Source organism: Peromyscus eremicus, chromosome 12 (assembly GCF_949786415.1).
Source record: "Peromyscus eremicus chromosome 12, PerEre_H2_v1, whole genome shotgun sequence".
NCBI lineage: Eukaryota > Metazoa > Chordata > Mammalia > Rodentia > Cricetidae > Peromyscus > Peromyscus eremicus.
The window spans coordinates 43,247,401-43,273,286 of record NC_081428.1 but is presented as its reverse complement, the minus strand read 5'-3'; the positions used below and the strand labels follow the sequence as shown (position 1 = coordinate 43,273,286).

At 39.1% G+C, this 25,886-nt stretch overlaps 1 protein-coding gene across 1 annotated transcript in view; it reads left to right on the top strand.

The window, feature by feature from the left end:
- Nucleotides 1-25,886, top strand: part of Cblb (Cbl proto-oncogene B) — a 193,593-nt gene that overhangs the window by 13,539 nt on the left and 154,168 nt on the right. The window contains exon 3 of the mRNA XM_059276843.1: nt 1,966-2,216. Within this exon, the coding sequence (XP_059132826.1) occupies nt 1,966-2,216 (251 nt within the window). The remainder of the gene's footprint in view (nt 1-1,965; nt 2,217-25,886) is intronic.

The window sequence follows — 25,886 nt, the reverse complement described above, 5'->3', positions numbered from 1 at the left end:
CAGTTCACCCATTTTCTGTTTGTCACAGCATTTTTGTGCATGGCCAGCGGCAGATGTATGTTTTTTGAAAGCTGAAACCATTATTATTTGAAGGGTCCCGGCTACATTACTATATAAGCTTGATTAGGAAGGAGAATTTTCCTTACAGTTATAGGGAAAAAAAATTAAAAATTTGAAAAGCTCCCAAGACTGCACATATTGATGAACATATTTGCACCCTGTCTCACACACCGCCTCTTGCTCTCAGCCTCTTCTGTTACCCACATGGTCTTCCAAGCCTGGCTTCCACGAGGCCATTTGGATGGCATACGAAAGTAGACCTCCCTGGCCCCATGGCAGGATGGTCAATTTTATGATACTTGTGTGTTCCTGAAGCTATATTTTTTTTTAAAAAAAAATACTCCATTCATTAAGTATTGTGTATCTTTAGTGTTTATAGCACACATTTTTGATACAGCAATGAAGAGAAAGAGGTACTATAGTCCAATGAGTAAACACGTCCACTTTGTTTTGCGGTGAGAGTGTCTGCAGCCCTTTACCCTAGCCACTTCGGTGTGTGTGCAGGGTGATGCTGCTGACGTGGTCCCTGCACTTTAAGTTTGGTCTCCAGACCTGGTTGTCTTCCTTCACTGCACTCTGTGCCCTTTGACCTGCTTTCCTCACTTTCTCTTCTCCCTGCCCTTCAACTTGGTTCTAGTTATTTCAAGTCTTCATTTTTAGATTTTGTGTATAAATGAGATCACACAGGATTTTTCTCTGTCTGGCTTATTTCAGCCTGCCAACCATAATTTTACTATTTATGGAAATGACTGTATGCTTTGCATACAAAGCCTCTAAACCCGTGCTAAATGTCTCTCTAACTCAGCTTCCTATTAGACAGCTTCCAGAAATGTCCTTTGGCCACTCCAGTGCCAATCAAATGTGAGGTTCAGTATGATGGGAAGGAGGCTGACAAGGTTCTTAATTTATTGTGTTTAAAATACCTTGCTCCGAAATCTTGTCTAAAAACAAAACATGCACACAAGCTAAAGGAAAGCCACATATCTGAGAGACTCAGGGCCTTGTGCTACGCTGACATAATAGATCTTCCTGCAGGTAGAAATTCAGAGTTCATAAGTACTGCTTTCATACCTAAGTAAAGCATTATGCAATTCCCAAAGATCTTTTTACAATTAATGAATTGGTGGGTTCCCAATACCCTAGTCCTAGGGACAGAATGAACTGGTCTTTTTTTTACTGGCTAAGTCATATTAACATAAAAGAGTGACTGCAGTGTAGATTTGAATTAGCACTTCTTTTTTTCTGGTAGAAAACGTTTTCAGTTCTGCAGGAGGCACTTACTCTTCAATGCTCCAGTGACTGGGTGGCACCTGGTGGGATGACCGAACGGTATACGTCACATGTTTATAGGCCTGCTAGTCACTGTGAGGGGGAAAGACTTGTTGAGACCTGACACCTGTTTAACTGCTTAATAACTCGCTTGTTAAAATTACATATCTGCTAAAAAATTCTCCTCAGGGTTCAGAAACAATGGATCAAAATATTAATTAAAATCTGTGAAGTAGCTTTCGCCATGAATTTAATAGAGTAAAATTGCGTCTTAAAATTAGCTATTCATTGGTCACTTGCTTTCATTAAAAAGAGTATCGGCATTATAAGGTGATTAGTGAGCAAGATACTAGAATTCTATTAAACTCTATATATTAGGACATTATAGAAAAGATAATCATGATGTTAGGGTTGAAAATGAGGATGTGATATAGGAAAGTCTGCATGGAATAAGAGATAGGATTCGGTTATTTTAAGAGCAAAGTATTTGTTGCTGCTTTGTAAACTGAATCAGTAATTCCAAGTACAGATTACATTGTGGAAAAGAAAGGGGACATAGTTCTATTCGTTTATCATTTTTCTATGAGAGAAAGTATTACAGTTCCCATAAAATATTTTTTCTTTCTTTGTTTTTAGGTAAGATTGTGCCAAAATCCCAAACTGCAGTTGAAAAATAGCCCACCATATATACTTGACATTTTACCTGATACGTATCAGCACTTGCGACTTATATTGAGTAAATATGATGACAACCAGAAGCTTGCTCAACTGAGTGAGAATGAATATTTTAAAATCTACATTGATAGTCTAATGAAGAAGTCCAAACGAGCGATACGGCTCTTTAAAGAAGGCAAGGAGAGGATGTATGAAGAACAGTCACAGGACAGGTGAGCACACATCGGATGTCTACTGTTCATTATTTCCTGTTCTTTATGTTGCTTTTTACCTCAGAGTGAACAGAAGTGCCGTGACTATGTTTGGGGGAATATGTCATTTCCTTGTGTTTCTACTTTTCACATTATTTAAGTTTGACATAAGTTTAGGTGGAAAGCTGAACCTGAGCCAATGTTCTTGCCTTTCTGTAGACTACTGATTAGAGTAGTTTGAGTTTCTCAGGAAGACTGCTCACAGTAGTTCATCCTCCTTCTTCCCAGGCAAGTAATCTTCTCCAGTTTATATCTTTTGTGTGAATTTTCCTCAAGACGTATGAACACCTTTTCTCCCCAGATAGGCCACTGACAGGACAAGTAAACAATTTCACCTAAGTCCAGCTTGGTAAACCAGTGTGATTACTGGGCTTGTGTATAGAGGTTGGGTGCCAGCCATCACGAGAGCTTTACTTCAAAGTTCCGCTCTAGCATGGGTGATGACTCTGAAGCCGTATTCCTAGCATCTTATCTTTAGTTAACCTTCTTCTTCCTGTACTGCCCCCTGCACACCAAGGGCCGAGGGTCTAGGAGGCAGGAGAAGGTGACAGGTGGACTGTCAGGTGAGCAGAGCCAAGGGTCTGGTGAGCCCAATTCTTCATTGTACGAGAAGACGTCAGAAAGCTCCATTTCTATGAATGGAGCCATCACTGTATGCTTCTGTCTATTTTGTTACCATCCCTGTGGCATCAAGGTTTTCTGTAGATCATCAGAGCAGTATCTACTCTGTGATGGATGTGGTCATGCTCAGCCTTGAGAATGAAGCTTCACCACAATGCCATCTTTGCATTAGTGTGGTCCATAGTCCTGCCAACGAATCAGTATTGATCACTTTGTATTTGAGTTTACTGTTCGTTTTCATTGTTCTATGGTTTATAAATATATATTTGTTGTGTATCTACCCACACTCCATAAAAAATCCCTATGTTGGGCTGGAGGAATGGCTCAGTTGTTAAAGGCTAAAAATTATAACCAAAATGGCAAAAATGCTCTATGTTCAAGCTAGTGAGTGTGCAGTAAGTTAACTTTTCAGACTGGCCTCCTGCTGGTCTTTTTATAGCTCCATAACTCCCTTTTTATTTTATGGAATATGCCATTGTATGCTTATGTCACAGTTTGTTTTTACACCCACTCTCATCTTGAAGGGTACCTTGATTGCCTAAACTTGGGACAGCTCTTGTTGCAGCTGCTCAGGACATCCAGTTCATCTGTGGAAACAGGAGCATGGTTGTAAGATTACATGACTTTCCCTGTGTTAAACTTTGTAATTTCTAGACTTTCATAGTGACTGTATTGTTTTTCATTCCCACCGATAATGAGTGACATTTCTTGGTGCTTATCTCCATCAGCATCGGGTGTTGGAGATACTATATTTTAGATCCACTGGCTAGGGAAAGGCTTATATGATACAGTTCATTCCATGTAGTCCATGTGTGTTCTGTCTGTGCTCTCTGTCTTTCTCTGGGTATCTCTATCTGTCTTTCTCTGTCTCTGCAACCCACCCCCATCTCTCCCTCTCGAAGATAAGATTTCATATAGACAAGGATGGCCTCAAACTTTCTGTTCTTAATTATTTTTGAATTTTTATTTTATGTGCATTGGTGTTTTGACTGCCTTGTCTGTGTGAAGATGTGGAGTATCCTGGAACGAGAGTTACAGACAGTTGTAAGCTGCCATGTGGGTGCTGGGAATTGAACCTGGGACCTCTGGAAGAGCAACCAGTGCTCTTAACTTCAGAGCTATCTCTCCAGCCCTGGCCTCAAACTTTCTATGCACTCATGCCTTGTCTTGAACTCTTGATCCCCCTGCCTCTGCCTTCTGATGCTACTGGGGAATGTCATTCTGGTTTTCAAGCAGCTGATTATGAGATAGGAGTCTCTCAGTGACCTTCAGACCTGCCAGTAGCTAAATATTTACTTCAAATAGGATGCTGGGTTTCTCTAACAGGATTCTTTGTGTAAGGGAATTGATGTTTGTTGCTTGGTCTTTTAGGTTTCCAATTTCCGTCTCTCTCTTAAGCTAGATAAGGGAACTGATAGCTTGTCCCTTTTCTGAGCTATCTTAAATTTACCTAGAATATTCACTGATAGTAACAGTCTTTCCACCTTGAAAACTAGTATGAATTAAGATTTATCATATCCTAGCATTGGATGAATTCATTTACCTCTCTGAATTTGAGTTCCTTAAAATACGAAAACCTCTAAGAAATATGTAATGTTTCTTTTATATCAGAAAACATAACCTCATTTGGTTTGAGATGGCTTAGGGTTGTATAATGGAAAATTTAGTTATCTTGGTATGGGGTCTCTGGAATTGTTTGTGAGTGCTGTCCAAACAAATACACAGAGCTTGTAAAACGATCAAGTTAAGGCATAGCAAAGCCCTCTGCCAAAGGTAAAATGGCATAAATGTTTATTTCAAATGTTTTCTAACTCATTCACAACCCTGGTTTATCTGCAGAGTGTAACTGATGATGTAATTCTGGGCTCCTCACTTGATGTTCTTGGAAGACAGTTTATCTATCTTGAGGGCAGGGAATTTCCTGGTTGCCATTTAGTTTTAAAGCTCAAAACTCCAGCTCCATCAATGAAAATATGAATTGCCACAAGGTTCCAGCAATAAGGTAGAGAGAGCCCATAGAGATTGTTATTCTTACAGGCTTTCAAAGATGGCCCAAAATCTTGACATCCCGATGTTGATGTAAAAACCTTAATTTTCACATAGTATTTGTATCACTGATCTAAAAAACAAAAACAAAACAAAAAATCAACAAACAAACAAAAAACTAAAACAAACCAAATTGCTTTTTACAAATGTCACTGTAATTCATGTTCAGATTTAACCTCAAAGTTCTTGGCATTCCAGTTAAGTCACTTTTTAATATCAGAATGCCAACAAAGTGTGTAACTCTCAGGTCTAGAACTTTGAGTAGAGAAGTAGTGTTTTAGCTGCATGTAAGATTGATGTGGAGAACTTGTATCCCACTTTTGATGTCCTCAAAAGAAACTTGAAGTTTTTATTATTTCAACAGAGATTTTTATAATTACCACTACCTGGTCTGTTTTATATTTACACCTTTGATTGTAAAAAAAAAAAAAAATCACAGGACACATATAACATGTTTTTGATTATGTATAGAGTTCCATAGACCATGATAGGTCAAGTAAGACTCTCTGGTCATCATAGGCAACTGTGTAAACTTCATTTGTACCTATGGTTTGAGTATCCAAGTAAATTTAATTATTCTGTCTTGAAAGTCAAATATAGTAGTTTGTATGCTAGGATAGCATATTTCCTGGTTGGATTTTACTATCATCTGTGACCTCTTTTTTTATGGTTTATAGCCAACTTTTTATAAAGTACAAATTCTGTACTAGATAATTGTCAAATGATAATTTATAATGTACCATTGGCTTAGGTACCAAGGACACAGACTACTGATTTGTGTTTCTCTGGCAGTCATATAATTGTGCACATTCACTGCTGAGCATCCTTGGAGTCTAAATGCAAACTTTGTAGAACCTTACAGAAACTTCTGAGAATGTTATTGTGGAAGTTTGACTGTGCTGTTCAGTAGAGTGACCACTGATCGTGTCAGACATACTGGTTATTGGGACTCATATAAATCCTCTGTCCTGTCTTTTCTTTGATTCTGCAATGGCTCACCGAGAACGGTAATATTATTCACCGAGAACGGTAATATTATTAATAATATTAATGAAGAACAGAAGTAGAAACAATCTTTTGGAGTTCAACAACTTAAACCAGCACTGCTTCAAGTGATTCTCTACTTTATTGGGTAAAGTTATGTTGGATGAGAGGGTGTGTGTCAAAATGGTTAATGTCAGTGTATCTGATGTGTCAATAATGTACTTCCTTCTGGCTTTGTTTTAAAATTAAATGTAAATAAAAAACAGAAAGTGTTGTATATCAGCTCTGAAATTGGAGCTCTCCTAGTTGACTGCTAAAGAGCAAGTGGCCTGGATTGTTAAAGCAGTTTCATCCTAATGTGACAGACATTCAGTGTAAAATAAATGTAAAATAAGCAAACAGCTTTCATTGTATTTCTTAGTTACTACTAGAGAAGGAGAGAGGTTGAAATTACAGCTCGGTAAATGTATTTGGTACTGAAATAGACATTTAAGGCGCAGTGAAAGCTGTTGCCTTAAGAATTGGCAGAGGGATGGTTTCTGACAGAGGAGAGGCATGTGCAGGCTGGGAGGGCAGGGGAGGGCGGGGGAGGGCGGGGGAGGGCACGAGGCTTGAGTAGTACAGTCACACTCCTTTGTGTCACTTTGCCCATGTGTTGTTTACTCATGTTTTAGAGAAGCAGTTGAAGCTCACCCTGGCTTAATGAATCTTCAGCGGGGTGTGGAACTCATTCTGAGCAGGTGTTTCTGGGAAGAAGGACATAGTGATGTGTGACACACAGAATGCGTGTGAGTGTACATGGTGGGCAGCAGGGGCATGGAGAGAAGTCTGCTTAGAGGATGGGGAAAGGAGACACTGACTCAGGTTGGTGTTTTGGAGGCAAACGTCACATAGACCTGAGGATAATTCCTTCTGAGCAAGGCTATAACCTTTCCTTCTGTGATTTTCTTGGCCCTTTCTCCCGTTGTCTGTTTTCATAGTAAATTTTGTCTTCCATCAGTAAAGTAAACATTAATCAGCTTCTGTCCAAAGCCTGGTATTGGATGGCAACATAGGATGACCTATGAACATGTTTTTAGGACTGCTTCAGTGAGCCAGGTCCATATAGGCCCTTCCCTCCCACATGCCTTGGTACCAAAACAGAACCCAAAGTTAACGGAGATGAGGAAAAATAGCGCTGCATTTGAAAGTCTGTCTGTGGAGAAAATAAAAGCTTTAAAATGCAAACAGAGACGGCATAGATGTTGTCTTATTAGTATCATTTCAAAGCCCCTCATTCATTCTTTGTACACCAGTGTTGTAGAAGACAAATCCACTCTCAGAGAACAGAGCAAATGCTTGTATAGAAGGGAGCAATATTATCATGTTTCACATAATAACGTGCATGCTTATTAAGGTTTAGTGGGAGTGTGTTTCAGCATAGAGAATTTAATCCTTTCAGAGGCTAGCCTTTATTTGAAACTGTAGAAACATCAGGCAGATTTGTGTTGTCCACTGACTAAGCTGGGCAAAGGAAAAGCTGCTATCTGCTATGTTAATCAACTACCCTTCCCCTCATGGGCTTGTTACCACTGCTCTGTACCCAGGCTGTGGTATCTGAGATAGCTCTCCAGAACATTTTGGAACTGCTTTTTTGAAGAGACATAGTTAAAAAAGTTGAATTGAAAAAAAAAGCAGAAAAAACAAAATAGTCCTTCGATCCTCCCCATAATACCAGTAATAAAGAGTATCTAACGAGATAAATGCCACAAACAAACCTACTTCATTCAATCATACTATTTTGTGTCATCATTCTTTGAAACAAAAGTAATGTGACGTGTATTATGTTTAAATTTGGTCTGGCATAGTGACCCATACCGATGATAGTTCTAATAACTGCACTGGCTGAGGCAGGAGGATAAATTGTCCTGCTATCAAATGCCTTCTATTCTCTTAAATATCTATTATTTAACTGCAAGAAAGGAAATAGTTATATTTATTTAAATAAACTCTATCTCTACTTCCTAATAGTCAAAATCAGAGCCTTCTTAAGTTCGTGAGGAAAAGACATACAAATTGTAAGCAAAGAGATGCAATTTCTGAGTGAAACAAAGTAGACTACCAATTTACTTTTGAACACCAGTATTTTAATACATTTACTATTTTAATTTCATATACTTGTCTGTCTTTTAGGCATTTTGTCTTTTAAAATGCAAAACTCGGTAATTAAAACATTAATATTCTATGCAGAAATATGTCTGTCTGTTAGGAAATGGAGTTTTATTTTTTTAAGAAACTTTAACCTATTTCTAGGGTTGGTTAACTGTAAATGAGTGAAGTAAACCTTTTATTTGTTCCCAAGAAGAATATTTCATGTATCTGAGAAGTTATGAGTAGCCTTCTCTAAGCCTTGAAAATGAAGGGAATCATTTCTTTAACACGTCATTAACGTAGAGGTCACAAGAAAGTTATTTGGACAACTGTTTTTGGAGTTCAACAAAGAGAGACTGTTAGCATGGGTAGGAGAGCCTGCAGACCCTTGACTGTTAAAAGACTTTATGGCCCAGTGTGTGTGGCTAACTGCACTCCTGTTACTTTGTTTACTAGACACAAAATACATTTTTAGTTGACAGTTGATTTGTGTTCGAATGAAAAGTGAAACTGTCCATTTTGCTGCAAGTTCTTTATTGGTGTCCTCTTTTCAAAATATAAGGGGACAGACAATGATTCAGGTGTTATTTAGAAAGAATTCCACCTAAAAACATTTTAATAAAATATTTGCTTGTAATCCATGTATCTGTTCCTATTTGGTTTATTTGATTTCCACACCACCCTCATATCATCCAGCCTTTAACTTCTGGTTCCTTACAGTTTTGTTTTTTTTTTTTTGCAATTTATTTTAATATCTTTCAAGTCAGATTATATTTTATACACATATATTATCTGGATTTTTATATTGGGGCATTGACCCTGTAGATTCCAGTTTATTAAATGTTTATAAATTCCAGAGATAACCATTATGAAAGAAGACAATTAACAAACGCACAAGACTCCAGTGAACTTGGCTTTATGGTTGAATACCTTTTATGTTTTTCAGTCTTAAGGCAGCTTATTAAAATTGATGTTTTCCTGCCGGTAAATATCTGGTGACGTTCAGATTTGATAATTAAAATCCAGAAGCACTTAAGAAAGAATGCTTGTTTTTAGTTTCATAATAACAACACTCCCACAAAGAAGGTTGATGAATGATGTTTTTCAAGTGGCAGATTTGTTATTTAGTTAGAGAAAGCTCCTTTGGCAGTTTCTTACAAAGCTAATTTAAGTCTGTTTATAAAGCAGACAAGCCCACAGTGATAGTACTATAGCCCCTGAGTGCTTGGCTATCTACCCTGAGAGGACTCTTGCTTTTCAGTGATTTAACAATGAAGTAGAGTTTTCAGGAACCCAAAGGGATTAGCATTCAGCACTAATTGGAGAGGTGTAGCTAGAGTACAGCTTAGGGCTGTCTGCTGTGCAGTAGAAGTCCTTCAGTTTTCTGATTCAGTTTTCAATATTTTCAGTTCCGCTAACATCGTCTGGGCCTGCGTTCTTGTTTGTGTGAACACACATACATTACTGGTTTATGGCTGTGCTCATTTCAGCAAGGTACACATAGGAGGTCATTACCAAAAGGACTCTTCATTAAAGACTAAAATAATACAAGCAGAAGTTCATCCTGTTGGGTAGAACAGTGGAGGACCAGGTTAAACTGAACGATGGTCAGATGTCTTATTGAACTGCGTTGTCCAAAACACCTGATCGCGGTTGTACTCCATCACTTACGCAGGCAGCCACAAATGGACATTCATTTCTTCCAACTGCCATCACAAAGTGCAACCACCCGGATGGCTCAAGCGAGAGAATTTGTTTCTCTCCCAGTTCTGGATTTTGAAATCGAAAGCAAAGCATCTGCAGGGCCTTGCCCTGGGCACCTCTTCAGGGAGGGCATGCTGCCATGCCTCTTGCAGACTCTGGTAGCTCTGGTCTTCCTGGCTGTGTGGAAGCAGTAGTACTCCAGTCCTTGCCTCCACCATCACATGGTGTCTCCCCCCTCTTTCTTCCTCTCTCTCTTCCCCTCCCCCTCCACTACCCCTTAGCTTATTCTCTATCCAAACCTTTTTCCTCAGAAGGTCACCTGTCAATGTGTGTTTGAGATCAGCCCTAATAACCCATTTTAAGTTCGCTACATCTGCAAAGACACTATTTCCAAGTAAAGTCATTGTCACAAGTAAGCGGGAGCCTAGAATGCCACTTATCTCTTTAGAAGATACAGTTCAGCTCTTAATGGTGACTAGATATGGAAGTGTAAATTTGTACTTCACAGGGGAAGAAAGTTGGAACTCATTAGCAGGGCATCAAAGCGTGAAAAACTTTGCTTGATAGGATAGGAGAAGCACAATTATTTAGTTCTTTTTGGGAAGGCTTGTAAGCCCAAATTAGTTTTGTAGTTTTTAGAATCAGGCTTATGTTAGAATGAATGCTGAACTGATTGATTAACATGCATATGTTGAAAAATGTGATGAAATCAGTGCTGCTCAGTAATAAAGTTTCGTATGTTGCCAGATACATTGTTGTCTTAATGTTTAAATGCCATCTCTATTTTAAAAACTTTTAGAAATATCAGCATATATAATCAAAAGTTGTACTATTAAGAGCTGTGATTATTCTTGATTAAGAATGTCTGTTTTCTCGTCTCGTGATAAATGCTAGAGAGCTAATCAATATAAGCAACCATGACTTATATCATTAAATCTGTATGCAGAGTTATTCACTTTGCCAATAAAAAGAAATAGGATGCATTTTTCATGTAGATGGCAGACATCCATTTCCTGTCTTTAATATTAAAACACAAAGCGTTACACCGTGTACAATATCAAGTCTAGTTATAGGGAATCGGTTTAGAGATGTTAAATGGGAGTAAACGACTATTTCTAAAAGTGGCTAGAGTCAGGGCTGCACAAACCGTTGAGCCATATAGTAAATATGTTAGACCTTGGGAACCAGTCAGCTTTGCCTTTGTTCTAGAAAGGAAATGTGTGTAAATCAATTGGCATGACTATGGTCTGCTAAAACCATATTTACACAAAATGTGCCAGGCTGAGTTTTGCCCGTGGGTTGTAGTTGGCTAGCTGCTGGTATAAAGTACTGAGCTAGGTTTTGGACGTGAAGCTATCAGAAGTATTTTATCAACAGAGACTGAGTGTATGTGTTGTCTTGGTTAGGAAAATGTTTGGTGACTCGTGTGATACCCAGATGACAGTTGTTTATGTAATTAGAAGTCTATGCTGTCTGGCTCTGTAATTCCCTTCCTTGAAGGTTGAGCTTTGCCCTTCTGTTCCTTTCTGTTCTCCTGGTTGAAGAATTCTTGATATAACTGCATTCCCCCAGGCTATGGAAGAGGAAGGAGGAGGGTTTAATGGGGGCAGCACATATATGATAGGCATGTGCTTTAACTCCCGAGGTTCAAGGGTTTTGGCATACCGATAATTTAAATTTCAACCTCCACAGTAGAGGAAGACAGAGGAGAACAGGGATTGAGAAGGTGGTGTTATCTGAGAGCATCTGTCAAAACAGATCAGCAGATATGGACACACACACGCACAAGAGGTTATCTCCTGGGGAAGCTTTAAGGCTTTAGTCGTTTTGGTTTTTTAAGACAGGGTCCCTCTGTGTAGTTTTGGTGCCTGTCCTGGATCTTGCTCTGTAGACCAGGCTGGCCTTGAACTCACAGAGATCTGCCTGGCTCTGCTGGGATTAAAGGCTTGTGCCACCGCCGCCTGGCTCAAGGCTTATTTCTTTAAAAGTGTATTACCAAGGACTGCAGGGTTCCAGTGTTCTTGTTACATTTTCATGGATAAGCAGAAGGTAGGGAAGTCTTTGATGAGGAAATTAGGACTGACTGTTAGTTTCAGAACTAACAGTGTGTCAGTTGTTCTGAGCCTCTGCCCCAGCTGCTACAGGACAGTGTGGAGACCCTGTGACACTGGTGTGCACCCTGAGCTGGAGCCCGGAGATCTTCAGTACTAAAGGGGAGCCTTTGATATTGATGAGGTTCCCTCTGGAAGGAGACATATTGTACCTGCAGTAAACTTTCCCTCTGGTCCAAGGGGAGATGTTGTCATCATATCTGAGGCTTTTGGGTGTCCCTGTGTCCCCATGAGGCCTCATGCTTAAGGCCATAAGCAACTTGGTAAGAGATTCTCAGAAAACCCCTCAGAATGTGTTTTCAGTGGTTTCTCAGGAACCTTAATTGTGCCAAGTTTTAGATTTTGAGTGCTATGTAAAACAAATATTTTTATTAGTATTCAATATGAAAATTAATATTTCTATTGTAGCACTATTTGAAATTATTAGTAACATCAAAATCTTGGAGTTTGCCACTCTCACATATAATGAATTCTGTATGGGTGACATCTCACATGCATTTTGAAAATCTCGTCTCTACCAAATGTTGCGATGTCCACATGAGCAATAGAAACTTGTTTTCAGTGGTAAGATCCATCCCAAGGCCTCATATGTCTCAGGCAGGTGCTTTACTGCTCAACTACAATCTGTCAGTTGCAGCTTTTTATTGTAAACTCTCTCAGTTTTTACTGGCTCTCTAGGTGGAAGAAAAGTGAGGACAAATTAAAGAAACGGATGTAGGAAGAGTGGTTCATCTCACATTTGTTACCTAGTCTTGAGAAGACAAGGCAGGTTTTTTGTTTTGTTTTGTTTTCTTTTGTTTTTTGAGACAGGGTTTCTCTGTGTAGCTTTGCGCCTTTCCTGGAACTCACTCTGTAGCCCAGGCTGGCCTCGAACTCACAGAGATCTGCCTCTCGAGTGCTGGGATTAAAGGCGTGAGCCACCACCGCCTGGCGACAAGGCAGTTTTATTTTCTTTTAAGCTTTGCATGATATCAACCTATAGTTCAACTCAAATAATTGATTAGCTAGGTAAGGAAGATAAATGTTAGGTGTGTTGGGTATATTAATAATGATATTTATCTTAGTTGTCAGTGCCTGTACAGAAAAGATCTGTGTCCACCTGCCTAGATAGACCCCTTTTTCTGTCTGGAGAGTCAGTGTTGGTTGAAGGTTTCACAACTCGACAGGAGCTGTGCATGTGTGTTCACATGTGATGGCTCCCTACCACTTCGTTTGCCTGTGTCTGCAGCCGCTGGCGTGAGAAGTATTTGTGTCGGATGCCTTTCTCAGCCTGTGTTTCGGAAGGACTTAGTGGAGCTATTTGCACATTTAAGGACCATGAAAATTGCACTTTTCTCATCTTCATTTAATTACTGTTAATAATGCCCATCAGCTGGTCAGCCAGTGCAATGTGTTCTTTTCAACAAGACTGTTTCTAGCCATTAGTCACACCCAACAATACTGCTTATTAGATACTATTTCTTCAGCACATGTTTTGTAAATACCTGAGTTTGACTGAAAATGTTATCTGGCACCTCTAAACCTTTTTATTTTCATTTTTTTACCTAGGCTGTATAAGCAAGGTTTTATTTCAGTTAAAGGAAATAGTAAGATTTGCCTGAGGTACTTAGTCCCTTGGGTTTTCTTTGTATTTCTTCCTATTTAAACTGTATGTGGCACATCCTGAATTCTATCACCTGGGATCTGAACATGTATGCTTAGAAAAATCGTGTCGGCTGTCTGACATCTGGCCCGCCGTTAAGAGTTCCCTGTTAGTCAAATCATCTCATCTAAAGTTTGAAACTTCCAGGGACCTTTGACTTGAAGTGGTTCCAATAAGAGGAGCATCCTGCATGTATGCAGGGCTCTTTGTAGTTTACCAAGCCCCTGTGCCTTCCTAGTCATGTCATTTAACGCTTGCCAGAAGCCAGCTTTTCTGCGAGGTCATTGGGAAAATTGTGTTGCGGAAGATGGATTCAGACCTCCTCTCCTTCCCCCTCCATATTGTCCATATAGTTTACTTTTGTATGCCTTCTTGTTTTTCTGCCCTCTTCCTTTCTTTCCTCCTCTCTGAAGTCCCTCTTTCCAGCTCCTGGTACAGCCGAGTCTCCCATCCCACTCGTGCTCACATCCATTGACGAAGTGTTTTCTGATTGCTCTGAGCAGAATTTCTCTTCTTCCTCTGACCATCTAGCCCTTACCAAGGACAGTGATGTGGCAGTTAGCCCTATGTCAGCAAATATTGCTGTCATTTTAAGTGGTGATAACTGGTGGCATTTTAAATGTTCATAAAAGTTTAATTTAATGTTATTAATTTTTTTGGATCAAAGAGAACATTGATTCATTAAAGGAAAATGAGAAAGAACTCCTGAGAGTGGAAGAAATTCCAAGGGAAGAAATACTGCTCATAAAATTTTGAAGGCAAAAATCACTTCTGTGTATTTCCACATAGTATTCAAAATAGAGTTCAAAGTAGTATTCAAAACAGATATGTATAATAGTTGCTCTTTCTCCCAATTTCCATACTATTATTTGGAAACCCTGATTTATTCCAGATTAAAAGCTTCTGTTACCCGGAAAGAGGACAAGGGTGAAATTTCACATTAGAAACTAGTAAAAAGTCTAAAATCGACCGTTTAGAAGTTGTAGGTCAACGATGTCACCTTCTTGAGATCTGGCAGCGAGTGCCAGCAAAAGTAGATTAATAATACCATTGCTGCTTATTGTAGAGTAGTTATATTTTGAAGCAACTTCTTAACTATGTGCATATCTTTAGTAAAGTAAGATTTGGGGAGAAGTCGGTGAAGTTCCTATAGTTTGGAAATGCTTTCTGAATGAAGTGTCCTCGTGGCTCCCCGTGGCACCTCTTACACACATTCTTGAAAACATCGATTGGCATCTTGGCCTCTGCCTGCCCCTGCATTCTACAAAGTGAGCATAGTCACAACTCTCCTACTTACTTATTAGTTGTCTATCTGAACCCCAGTGAGCTGTTTTCACTTCCTTTAATTCTTATGTTAACCTTGTGTTAAAGGCTTTGTTTATGTTCTGTGCTATATTCGTGACTCCAAATATACCAGTTGCCAGCAACTGGGGAATCCTCCCAAAATGTGTGCTTTCAACATGAATAGTATGGTTTTGTTTGGTCTCTATTATTAACAAAAGTACTTGATATACTCACGACTTGCTGTGGCAGGAGGTGGTTGGCTTTACCTACGCTAACTCCCCCAAATAATTGCAAGCATCTTGTTCTGGAAACTATCCTGCATTATTGTTGATAGAATTTTGTAATATGTAGAAGGACTTTCAAATGTGAACATTACGTTAAATTTCAGCTAAGGTTCTCTTATACTTACTTAGCTCCCATCTCCCTCTCGTTCATTTAAAAAGGCCCGTTTGGAGCCTTGGCTGACTATGCTGACCCCCTCCTTTTCTTTCTCATAAGCAGAGCAGCTCTGAGGCACATCTGAGATGCTTTAAGTGTGTGAAAGGCCCTTTAAAGAAATGACTGCTGTTTTCTTACATCAGCGGAGCAGACTTGGAACACTTGAAAGGCAAACAGAGGCCTGTGTGTTCTCTGTGTTATTGTTGCACCCCCTCACATAGCTGTTCGCATTTGTCAGCAGTTTGTTTTGACTCATAATACCGACGAGGGGGTGGCTTCATGTGTTTTTGTCAGTTACGCAGTGTAGGATGTCAGTTATCTCAACTTTACCATTATGCTTGGCCACGATCCCTCCACGTAAAGAAATCGTCACCATTTGTCCCCGTTTCTCAGGTCAGTGTTGGGTTTTGAAACTTGCCCTTAAAATAAGCCAGCCTGTTTTTCTCATCTTGTAACCCTGGAGGTCAGAGCCTCTCTTCTCTCACTATTGTCTCTGTGACGTGTTGGTGGCATTTCCCCAGACTGGTTTGAGCACCTCCGTGAACTGCCCCTTTTCAGTTCGTGTTACAGGCTTTCCTACAGTTCCAGTTAATTTTGGGTATTCTGACGAGGTTGGGAACACTCCCGAATCAACCTTTCATTTTGAAGGAGGTAGTTGTAGACACAGATGGCTGTCCTACATTACTTTGTGTAACAACATCTATGGTTGCTGTACTTGACAGAGAGGCAGGGACCCTGGGCTTAACTGAAAAGCCGTTTTTCAAGAGGAAGTGTCCCAAGCAGTCTCTCCTGTCTTATTACCTTAGAGCAGTGGTTCTCAACCTGTGGCTCACGACCCCCAAAGACCAGGAAAATACATAATTACATTAGGATTCTTAAGAGTAGCAAAATTAGTTAAGAAGTAGCAACAGAAATAATTTTATAATTGGGGTCACCACAGCATGAGGAACTGTATTAAAGGGTCACACCATTAGGAAGGTTGAGAACCACTGCCTTAGAGCAATGCTACCTCCTAGCAATGCTAGCCAAGACCACCAAGCTTGGGAAGTAGTAGGAGCCTTCTAGGTGAAATGCAAAATACAAACGAGGTCAATCTCTGGCCGCCAAGGTTACCATTGGATTTAAGTCAGTGTAGATGTCTGCTGGCACAGATGACTGGCCACTATGTAATATTTCTTTATCTGCCTCCTCTGCTGTGTGTTGCTTCATTTCAGCAGCAAGTGTGTATGCATTTTTTGCCGACTGCCACTTATAGGGGGCTTAAAATAACTAGAAGGCTGAGATATCAAGAATTTTTATTTGGTGTTTCAGTACCCGGATCCAAAAGACAGATGGCAAGTTAACAGGGTGAGAGTGAGACTTGGTTTGCTACACTGCCTCTCCAATTATGACTTTTAACTCGATGCTATTTCAGGAAGTTCCCAATTCACTGCAGGTCACTGGCGCGTGGGCAGAAGTGGGGGATGCACCCTATTTTCATATAACACCCAGCTACTTCTCAAGTTGATCTGGAACTTATGGGTTATATTTTTAAGAGTGTAAGCTTTTTATTGAGTCCCAGTGTGTCTTAGAGTAAACCTTTTCTTATTTAATTTTATATAGTTCTGTACTGAATGTTCAGCTACAGTCTAGAATCCCCTCTGGTGGGCCTCAACCTGTAAAGATTTCTTTTGCTGCCTAGGTCTTTCTTCCTATTCAACTTATTTTCTTGTTTTTTTTTTTTTTAATGGCAAATATTTATATTTTTCTCACAGCTTCTCAGCTACTGGACACTTCTCAGCAAGGCAGTAAAGTTATGAAAGACGTGTTGCATTCAAATTGATGCCAAAAGGATTTCTGTTAGATTTTTCAAATTGAAGAAGGTAGTGATCAGAAGTGTTTGATGGTTTAGGAAATCAAAATGTAATAAAGCCTTTTTTGGTTATTCTTTGTAAAATCGTGTGTTCCCTGTACCAGCAGGAATCCTTTTGAAGACTTTGGAAATGCAGTTGCTTCTTACCATTGAAAATGAACAGCCTTGAAGTGTGTGCGCCCAGTGGAGCTTGAGTTTAACAAGAGCTCTGTGAACAGGGCACTGGCCTTCAGTGGTAACATGTTACTGAGATTGAGCACCTTGACAGATCGAGATAGCACATATCCCAGGGCCACCAGGAGCTTCTAAGGAAAAGTCCTCCAGATAATTCTCCCTTCTGCTTCAGGATGTTAGTATTTCTGAAAAATATTAAGTATCTCATGATACGGCAATAGTACAATTAAACTTGAAAATCGATTTTCTTTAATTGGAGTGATCTTAGAGAGAACAACATCACAATAAGAAAGGGACTTGAATACTTGTGTATGCTTAAACATGAAAAGATATTTTGTTTTTAATTTGGATTTGTACTCATTTAGTCCATTTTCTGTGAAAATTTGCCATAATACAATATGCTATCAACATTCATAGCTATTTCCTGTATGGTTCCAAGCATACATTGTTTAACAAAGGGTATAAATTCTGATAACTCTGCCCTTTGGTAGTTCTGGTATTTTATGAGCATCAGAGTATAACTTCACAAACCCAGGTGCAGAAATCTGTCCCTTCTTGTAGTCAGATGTAGTGGAGACATAAACAGAAGATGATGTTTTGCTAGTATACCATAGCATAATGTTTTTCAGTAATATTATATTATACATATTATACATAGCTTCGTTTAGTAAGTAGAGGGTAGTACATTATCAAATAGTGATGAAAACACAGTAAATGTACAAGCCAGAAACTCATTTATCAGTCATGCTTTATATGTAATTGTTTGCACTGAACTTTTGTATGACTGGCAACACAGTAGGGTTCCCCCCACCCCCCTTTTTTTAAACAGTGGTATCACAATGTCTGCATGAATAGCTCCTTGGTATGACATCACTAGATGATAATAGAAGTTCTCTTTAGCGTCTTCATTATCTTGTTGGAAACACATCATTTGTGTGGCCTGGGACTGACCTTGCTTTCCTTACGCAGTGCATGTTTGCCTATTAGTATTTGACATTACAGGTAAAAGCTCTATGTAGTATGCATTTTCAGAGTTTTGGGATTGGATCACCATGATATGGTATATAGCGTCACCCTCCAAGAAAATGAAATAGGAGAGTTACAAGTTCAAGAACAGCCTGGATTACACATGTCACCCTGTAAAGAAAGGAAGAAACAAAGCATACACAAACATCAAGAATTACTTCTTAAATGAATTCCTCAATGGAGATAACTGTGGAATTTTGACATTCCTATTTAGGGTTCCTCTTCCCCAATCTGTGCTGTTACCATAGTTTAACCTATTTCTTAATTCATGAATTCATTTTTATATATGATGAACTGTTAAAAATGTTATTTTCAACTTCCTGCTGTTTTAATTTTAAGTTGATTGCTTCATGTATCTATTGTATATATCATGATGCACTAATATTATCTCTATGCCTTATGGAATACCAGTATCAAGCTATTGAGCGAATTAGCATATCTGCTACCTCAGATCTATTGTAGTGAGAACAGACAAAATGTTTACTGTGCCATCTTAAAGCATACAGTATATTCCAATTGCAGTCACTGTGTTGTAGAGCTAATCTCTTGAAAGTGTATATCTTACTGAAATCTTGTGACCTTTAACGATTCCAAACTGCCACCATCCACATGCTTCTCATTCTCTTGAGTTTTTACTGATATAGCTTTTAAAGGTACCAAGTTAATATTCTCTTTGGCAACTAAAAACAGTAATTAGAGAGGGCCTATATATGTGAATATTATTTAAATTTTGGGTATTTTAGCTGTAAGATCTGATTATTTAAATGTCTTAGAAGAAACATTATGTCAAGTCAACTATTTTTGCTTTTAAGTATATGCTGCTCCAAGAGTTTAAAAAAAGTATCCAAGTTATTATTACTAAGTTTCTTTAGATGGAAACATACTAAATTTTTGAAATTTCTCCAAATAACAAAATGATTTAGATTGTAATGTTAATTCCCAGAAATACAAACTTTCTTTTCAAATCAAAATTAAATTCACTTTTCTTTATAGCACTAATGAGTCCTGGAAATAAGTCATCATTGCATTTTATTCAGAAAGTGATAATGATTACAAGTAGAAAAAGAAAATATTCTATGGGAATTACTTTGAAAAGCCAAATATTTATATTTGTTTTTTTGAGACAGGGTTTCTCTGTGTAGCCCTTGAACCTACTCTGTAGACCAGGCTGGTCTTGAACTCAGAGACCAGCCTGCCTCTGGTTCCCTATGGCTGGGATTAAATGTGTGCACTACAGCCTTTTAAAACCACTCCTGGCTGTAAAAATATTAATTTTTGTCTTATGTCAGTTTCAAATTCTATTATTGGCTCTGAGTACTTGTGAAAATTAATAAGGCTGTATTTTTCAGAGAAAATTAAGTGATCTACTTTTATTCTGTTTAAGGTAAGATTCTACAATGATTTTTAGAATGTTCTCATCATACCAAATGAGTTGCTGTTATTTGCCACATACAGAGCTGTATTTATTTTCAATCTTTAGATACATTATAATTATTGCAGTCAAAATCATGTGGCTGGCATGGTAGAAACTGTGATAACTCCAACCTGGAGAAATAATCAAGATGAGAAGTATTATTTATCTATGTGAAAGGTTTGTCTTTTGTATTTCTCCCTATTTTTCATCCAGTCCACATCTGCCAGTACATTCACCAGGTTGTCAAACCCCAGCTACTCATCACCTGTCAGTTTCTTCAGACCTTACTCTAGACCCTCCACAGTTGAAGGTCACCTTCCTGAACTCCAGGCCCTCCACAGTTGAAAGTCACCTTCCTGAACTCCAGGCCCTCCACAGTTGAAGGTCACCTTCCTGAACTCCAGGCCCTCCACAGTTGAAGGTCACCTTCCTGAACTCCAGGCCCTCCACAGTTGAAGGTCACCTTCCTGAACTCCAGGCCCTCCACAGTTGAAGGTCACCTTCCTGAACTCCAGGCCCTCCACAGTTGAAGGTCACCTTCCTGAACTCCAGACCCTCCACAGTTGAAGGTCACCTTCCTAAACTCCAGACTCTCCACAGTTGAAGGTCACCTTCCTGAACTCCAGGTCCTCCACAGTTGAAGGTCACCTTCCTAAACTCCAGACCCTCCACAATTGAAGGTCACCTTCCTGAACTCCAGACCCTCCACAATTGAAGGTTCTCCTTTCTGGTTTTATATAAGGACCTAAGTATTGAACATTCCTCACATAGTTAAATGTCAGTCCCCCAAAGGGACTATCCCAGTGGATCAGGCTGCCGTTTCCCACCCATGATTTATTTTCATATCCTCTGTTTACTTCAAAAACATGTTACTAATTGTATTTTATCTTTTTTTAAAAAATTATTTTTTATTTTATGTTCATTGGTGTTTTACCTCCATGTATGTCTAGTTACAGACCGTTGTGAGCTGCCATGTGGGTGCTGGAAATTGAACCCAGGTCCTCTGGAAGAGCAGCCAGTGCTCTTAACCACTGAGCTATCTCTCCAGCCCTGTATTTTTTCTTTTCACCACTTTTACCCCAGATTCTCTTCCAGTTCCTGCACATCATAGGATCTCAGGTATATGCGTCAAAGGAATGAGAGACAGGTTTCTTTCAGCTCAAGCTGTATTCTTAGGAATATTATAAAACTTGGCAGGCATTATTGAGATTATATGTGGATGGTACACACATGTATAAATAGCATATTAAACCTTAATCCTCTATGTTAGTTCAATTTCTGTTTACTATAATACAGTACTTAAGCCTAGGTGACTTATAAAGAAAAGAGGTGTAGTTGCCTCTTTTCATTCTAGAGTTTGAAAGTCCAAATGTGATGGCTGCGTCTGCGTGGCTAAGTCAAGGGCCTTCTTATTCCATGTTTAGCAGAAAGTGGAAGCACAGGCAGAAGGAAGTGCTTGGAAAGGAGTGTGCAGAAGTGATCACACAGTGAGGGAGGAAACTGGAGAAAACGGAGGAATTAGAACTTCATACGTGACAAATAAATTCTAAAGCAACTGAGCCCATTCCACAAGCTCACTGTCTTAATCCATTCATGAAAGCAGAGCCCTGGAGACCAACAAACACCGCCCACCAGGCTTCCTCCCCCCACATTGTTGCTTTGAAGAATTAAGTCTCAACATGAGTTGTGGTGGAGACAAGCTGTACTCAGACCATAACTGGAGCTGTTGTTGGTTTGTTTTTGTTTTGTTCGAGTTCTTTTTCCTTCTGTGGGTGGAAAGATAGATGTAATAGTCTATAAGGCAGAAGACAGGGCTTGTTACTCCGGTATTGTGCTGAGGTATTTCTTTTAGTCAGCTGGGGATTGAATGTGACATATTTAGAAAGGATGAAAAAGACCGTGCAGCCTCGTGGATACCTCTGCCCTCATCCATAATTAGAACCACTGCCTAGAATTCACGTTTCTGGAGAACTGAGATATCAGAATTAATATATTCAAAAGTTACTGAGAAGTATATGACATTGGAACCCAATGTATCCACGTGCTGTTTCTTCACTGTAAATTAAATGTCAAAAGCCCTATAACAAAGGTATATGGGGAAGCCTCTTGGGCATAACTTTTAAGTTACTGAACTCACTACAAATACTGTGAACTTCATATAGCAATCTTTGGTCTCCATCCCTTCATGAAACAGGTGACCTGTTAATTCCCTTACAATTTGATATGATTGCCATCAGTGCTTTGATAGTAGTTTCATGCCAATTTATTATTGTAACAGTTTTATAATAATCTGTTATTTACAACACTGTCAATCTCTAACTATGCTGAGTGACATTTTGGCCTCAACATAATTTTCTTATGCAAGCTTTCTGTATGCTGAATTGTTAGGTATTTCCACACTACAGTATCCTACCAAGTAGCTCTCTTTCGTTGCTTTTCTTAATTTTAAGAATATGTAGCACCTTATACCTTTGGTTACTCTTAAACTTGAACTTGATCTTGATTTTCTCCTTTGGACTGGGCCTAGATAGTTTTTTCAGTTTTTAACCTACTTCTTTCTAGAAAGCTTCCTTTTGTACTATTTACATTTTTAGGTGAGTCCCAAAACCAAGGTCATAAATATCACCTCCTTAGATGTGTCTTTGACTATTGAGGTTGTCAGTTAGCGTTTGAGAGGATTTTATGATGATTCTTTTCTATTTCTGTTTTTATTATCCATTTGTCAAAGGGTGACTGCTCTCAGCCACCCCCCCTATTTTCATTCCTTACAGTGGTGTGGATCCAGTTCATGCCCTCAGGGTTAGGGTTAGGGTTAGTGATCTTGAATGTACAGTTTTGGTGAGGAGCTTGTGAATGGCAGTAGTGGAGGTGAACATCTCTGAGTTCCAGTCTTGAGCAGGACTGGAGAGAATGGCCATCACCATGCTCATTTCCCCTGGGGCAGTCCTTTCATGACAACTTAATGACCAGCTTGTAAACTACCTTATGCTCCAATGGCCTACATTTCATCTGCTGTATACCACCTCTCAAGCATTCGAAGTTTTTCTACATCATCCACTACTTAGCTTTGCTCAGACAGACCTTTAGTGAACTCTCAGTCCACATTGAAACCACAGCATGCCTCAACTGTGTTGGTTGTCGTAGAACCTGGTTTCAAATTAAGTTGCTTGGTTTCACATTAAGTCATGTTAGCTCTCAGCACCACAGGGTTTTCTGTGTTCTTTGGATGTCCAACTGTCTCTTTGTCTCTGAAATTATGTGAGCAGATACTGTACTTTTTACTAATTTAGCTTCAAAGCACAATATTAGAGCCTGTTTCCCTTGTTTGTCCCTTGGAGACACTTCAGAGACAGAGGTGGGATGTTTTTCAACTAGTTTTCACCTCTCTTTTGTGATGATCCGTTAGATGGAAATTGTATCAGTGTTACTAGCACTTCCTGTGACAAAAAGACAACCTTCAGGTCCTTGTGGTGCTGAGCTGATGGAAAGTATTACCTCCAATGGAGAGAAGTTTCCGGCAGGAAGTATTGCTTCCTCTAGGAGACTAAGCCCAAGGATCACAATGTGTGTCCTATAGAGCAGACAGCCTTATTAGGTGATTTAGATGACTGAGTAGGAGGCTTGTCCATCATGGTTCATAAGGCTTATAGGGTAGTGATGGTACCATAGTCTCTACTGTGAGGTGTTTGGGCATTGGAGCAGTGCTGTGTTGTTGGCAAGGGCAACAGAAAATACACAAGTCACTCTGCTTTATTCTCTTCTCTTTGTTCTTTTTAATATCCAAGGAATCAGATTTCCTTGGGTTAAACATCTCAGTGAAAAGAAAAGCAAGCAAATATTCTCAGTGGTTGTAGTTCTTGAGTTTATAGGTATCCCGAGTGATTCCAAGTACAATGAGATATTATTTTAAATTAGAAGCTGGTATTCAAAATGTTATTAGGGCTGTCTTGAACTAGATTTTTAGGATTAATAAATGATTTGATTTCCTTATTACTTTCAATAGCTGGAATTTCTCTTAGATTTGGAATAATCAGGAAATTTGAAGATGTTTTTAAAATTTGAATATGGTTCTCTGGCTGTTAAAACCTCTGATATCCTAGACTAAATGATGTGTCATTTTGTAATCAAAGAAGATTTTAATTACCTTTGAAAGAATTTCCCTTTTGAAATCAATGCCATACCACCAATAGTTGTAAGATTGGCTAAATACCCTGCAAGTAGGAATTGTTACTGTTAGAGATGGGCAAGATGGAACATTGATCCTTAAAGGTGTTCTGCAGATTGAAATTGGCCTACCTTTCTTAAGACAAAACTATGGAAAAGACCATTTCACTTAAACTTTCAATAATAATGTGTTTATTTTGTAATAAGTGACAAAACAAGATTGGAAAAAGCAACGCATACTCCCCAAATCCTTATTTGGAGAGCTATATAAAACCAGAATTTTTAAATCTTAGTCTTTCATTACAATAGAGAATATTTCCATGTCTCTTCTACAGTTTGGACATGGGGAATGGAAGATAAAACTGACCACTAGTAAAAGTGTTTTTATTTTATATTCAGGAAGACAGTAGCAAGAATTATAGCAAATTGCATACATTAAAGCTTTAGGTCTAGAAATATGACAAAGAAGTCCTCAGGAAGCTTCTGCCACTGTGGCTGAAATGTTTTCTCACCTTGAACACCTCATTACTGCTGGTGTAGGTGACACCTGCCTTGTTCCTAGAAATAGTTGTGTGAAACATCTTTTGACCTTTCTGGACTCCTGGCTAAGACATCATGCACCCCCTGATTACTTTTTTAAAAAGTAGGTTGTGTTCAGAACAGAAAGTTAATTTAAACAGATATTTCGGTTGGTCATCTCCAGTAAAGATGTGAAGTGTCTACCACAGAGTGAAAGGTGACATTTCAACTTGTTGGTATTTATTTTTTATTTTCTATACTATGCTAAAAAATATGGGACTAACATATTAATTTTGTTGTTTGTTTCTAAAATTTCTACCTTTACCATATCTTGATGTTTAAATACTTTCAGTAGGTAAAAGTGGGGGAACTTACTTCTTTGCTTCATTCATTCAGTGAATTCAATATTACTTCATACAGATGGAAATTATATTGCAGTTTCTGTTGACATCTGTACTAAAGGTTGGCATTTGCCTCCCAGGTTTATTTTGTTTATTTTTCTGCCATACTCTTTTCCCTTGTTCTTAAACATCCTAAATAAAGGGAATATTTCACAGGCTCAGATGGACCTAGTGTGGCCTTGTGAGCTTTGACCAATTAAATGGGAATAGAGGTGAGCTGTGAGCTTCTGGCTCATGCTCCCTCCCTTTTTTTGGTGCGCGCGCGCGCGTGCGTGTGCGTGTGTGTGTGTGTGTGTGTGTGTGTGTGTGTGTGTGTGTGGCTATGCACCCATGCACCCATGTACATGTGTGTGTCTCTGTGTGTGTGGTGCATGTATACATGTATATGTGTGGGAATATGTACCTGTGTATATATGTGTGTAGCACAGAGGCCACCTTTGGCTGTTTGTTTCTGGGAAGGCTGTCTACTTTTTGTCTTGAGAGCAGAATTGTCCGTGGAGTGGTTAGAATGCGAAGATGATTAGGAATCATCTCTGGATGCCGTAGGGATGGCAGATGGAGTCTGGGCACTTAATTATCCTGTAGACTAGAAGTGCTAGACTCAGCACGAAGAAAACACACTTTAGTGTCAGATACGCACTGCAGAATCTACGTGCTAAATTCCATCTTCCTGTTGATGGTGTGTGCTGTCTCTATTACGTTCTTTGAGGTTTAAGTTTCATATTTGTATAACATACATGAAGGCATTGTCACATGGAATATTGAGCTTTAGTAACTGTACCTGGCGTAACCCAAAGCAAGCATTGAAGTTATGCTAATATGGCTTTTCAATATGATGTGTTGTGGTTTTTATTAGATAGTTTTACCTGATGTTAAACTGTTTAGGGACTATTTACTGTCTTAATGGATTTAATGTCCCAACAAGTTTACGGAGGATGTTGTCCACCGACAATCTAGATCTCCTGTCTTTTCAGTCCCTGTGTTTCCTCGCTCTGCCTTCCTTTCTTTTCCTGTAGCAACCTTTCCCTCCCCCATGTGCATTTGACTGGGGAGGGGTAAAGTTTGGAGTCCTCTAAGTGGCTACTTCACCCAAGCTTGGAGGCCTTAATAGAGGCCAGGTG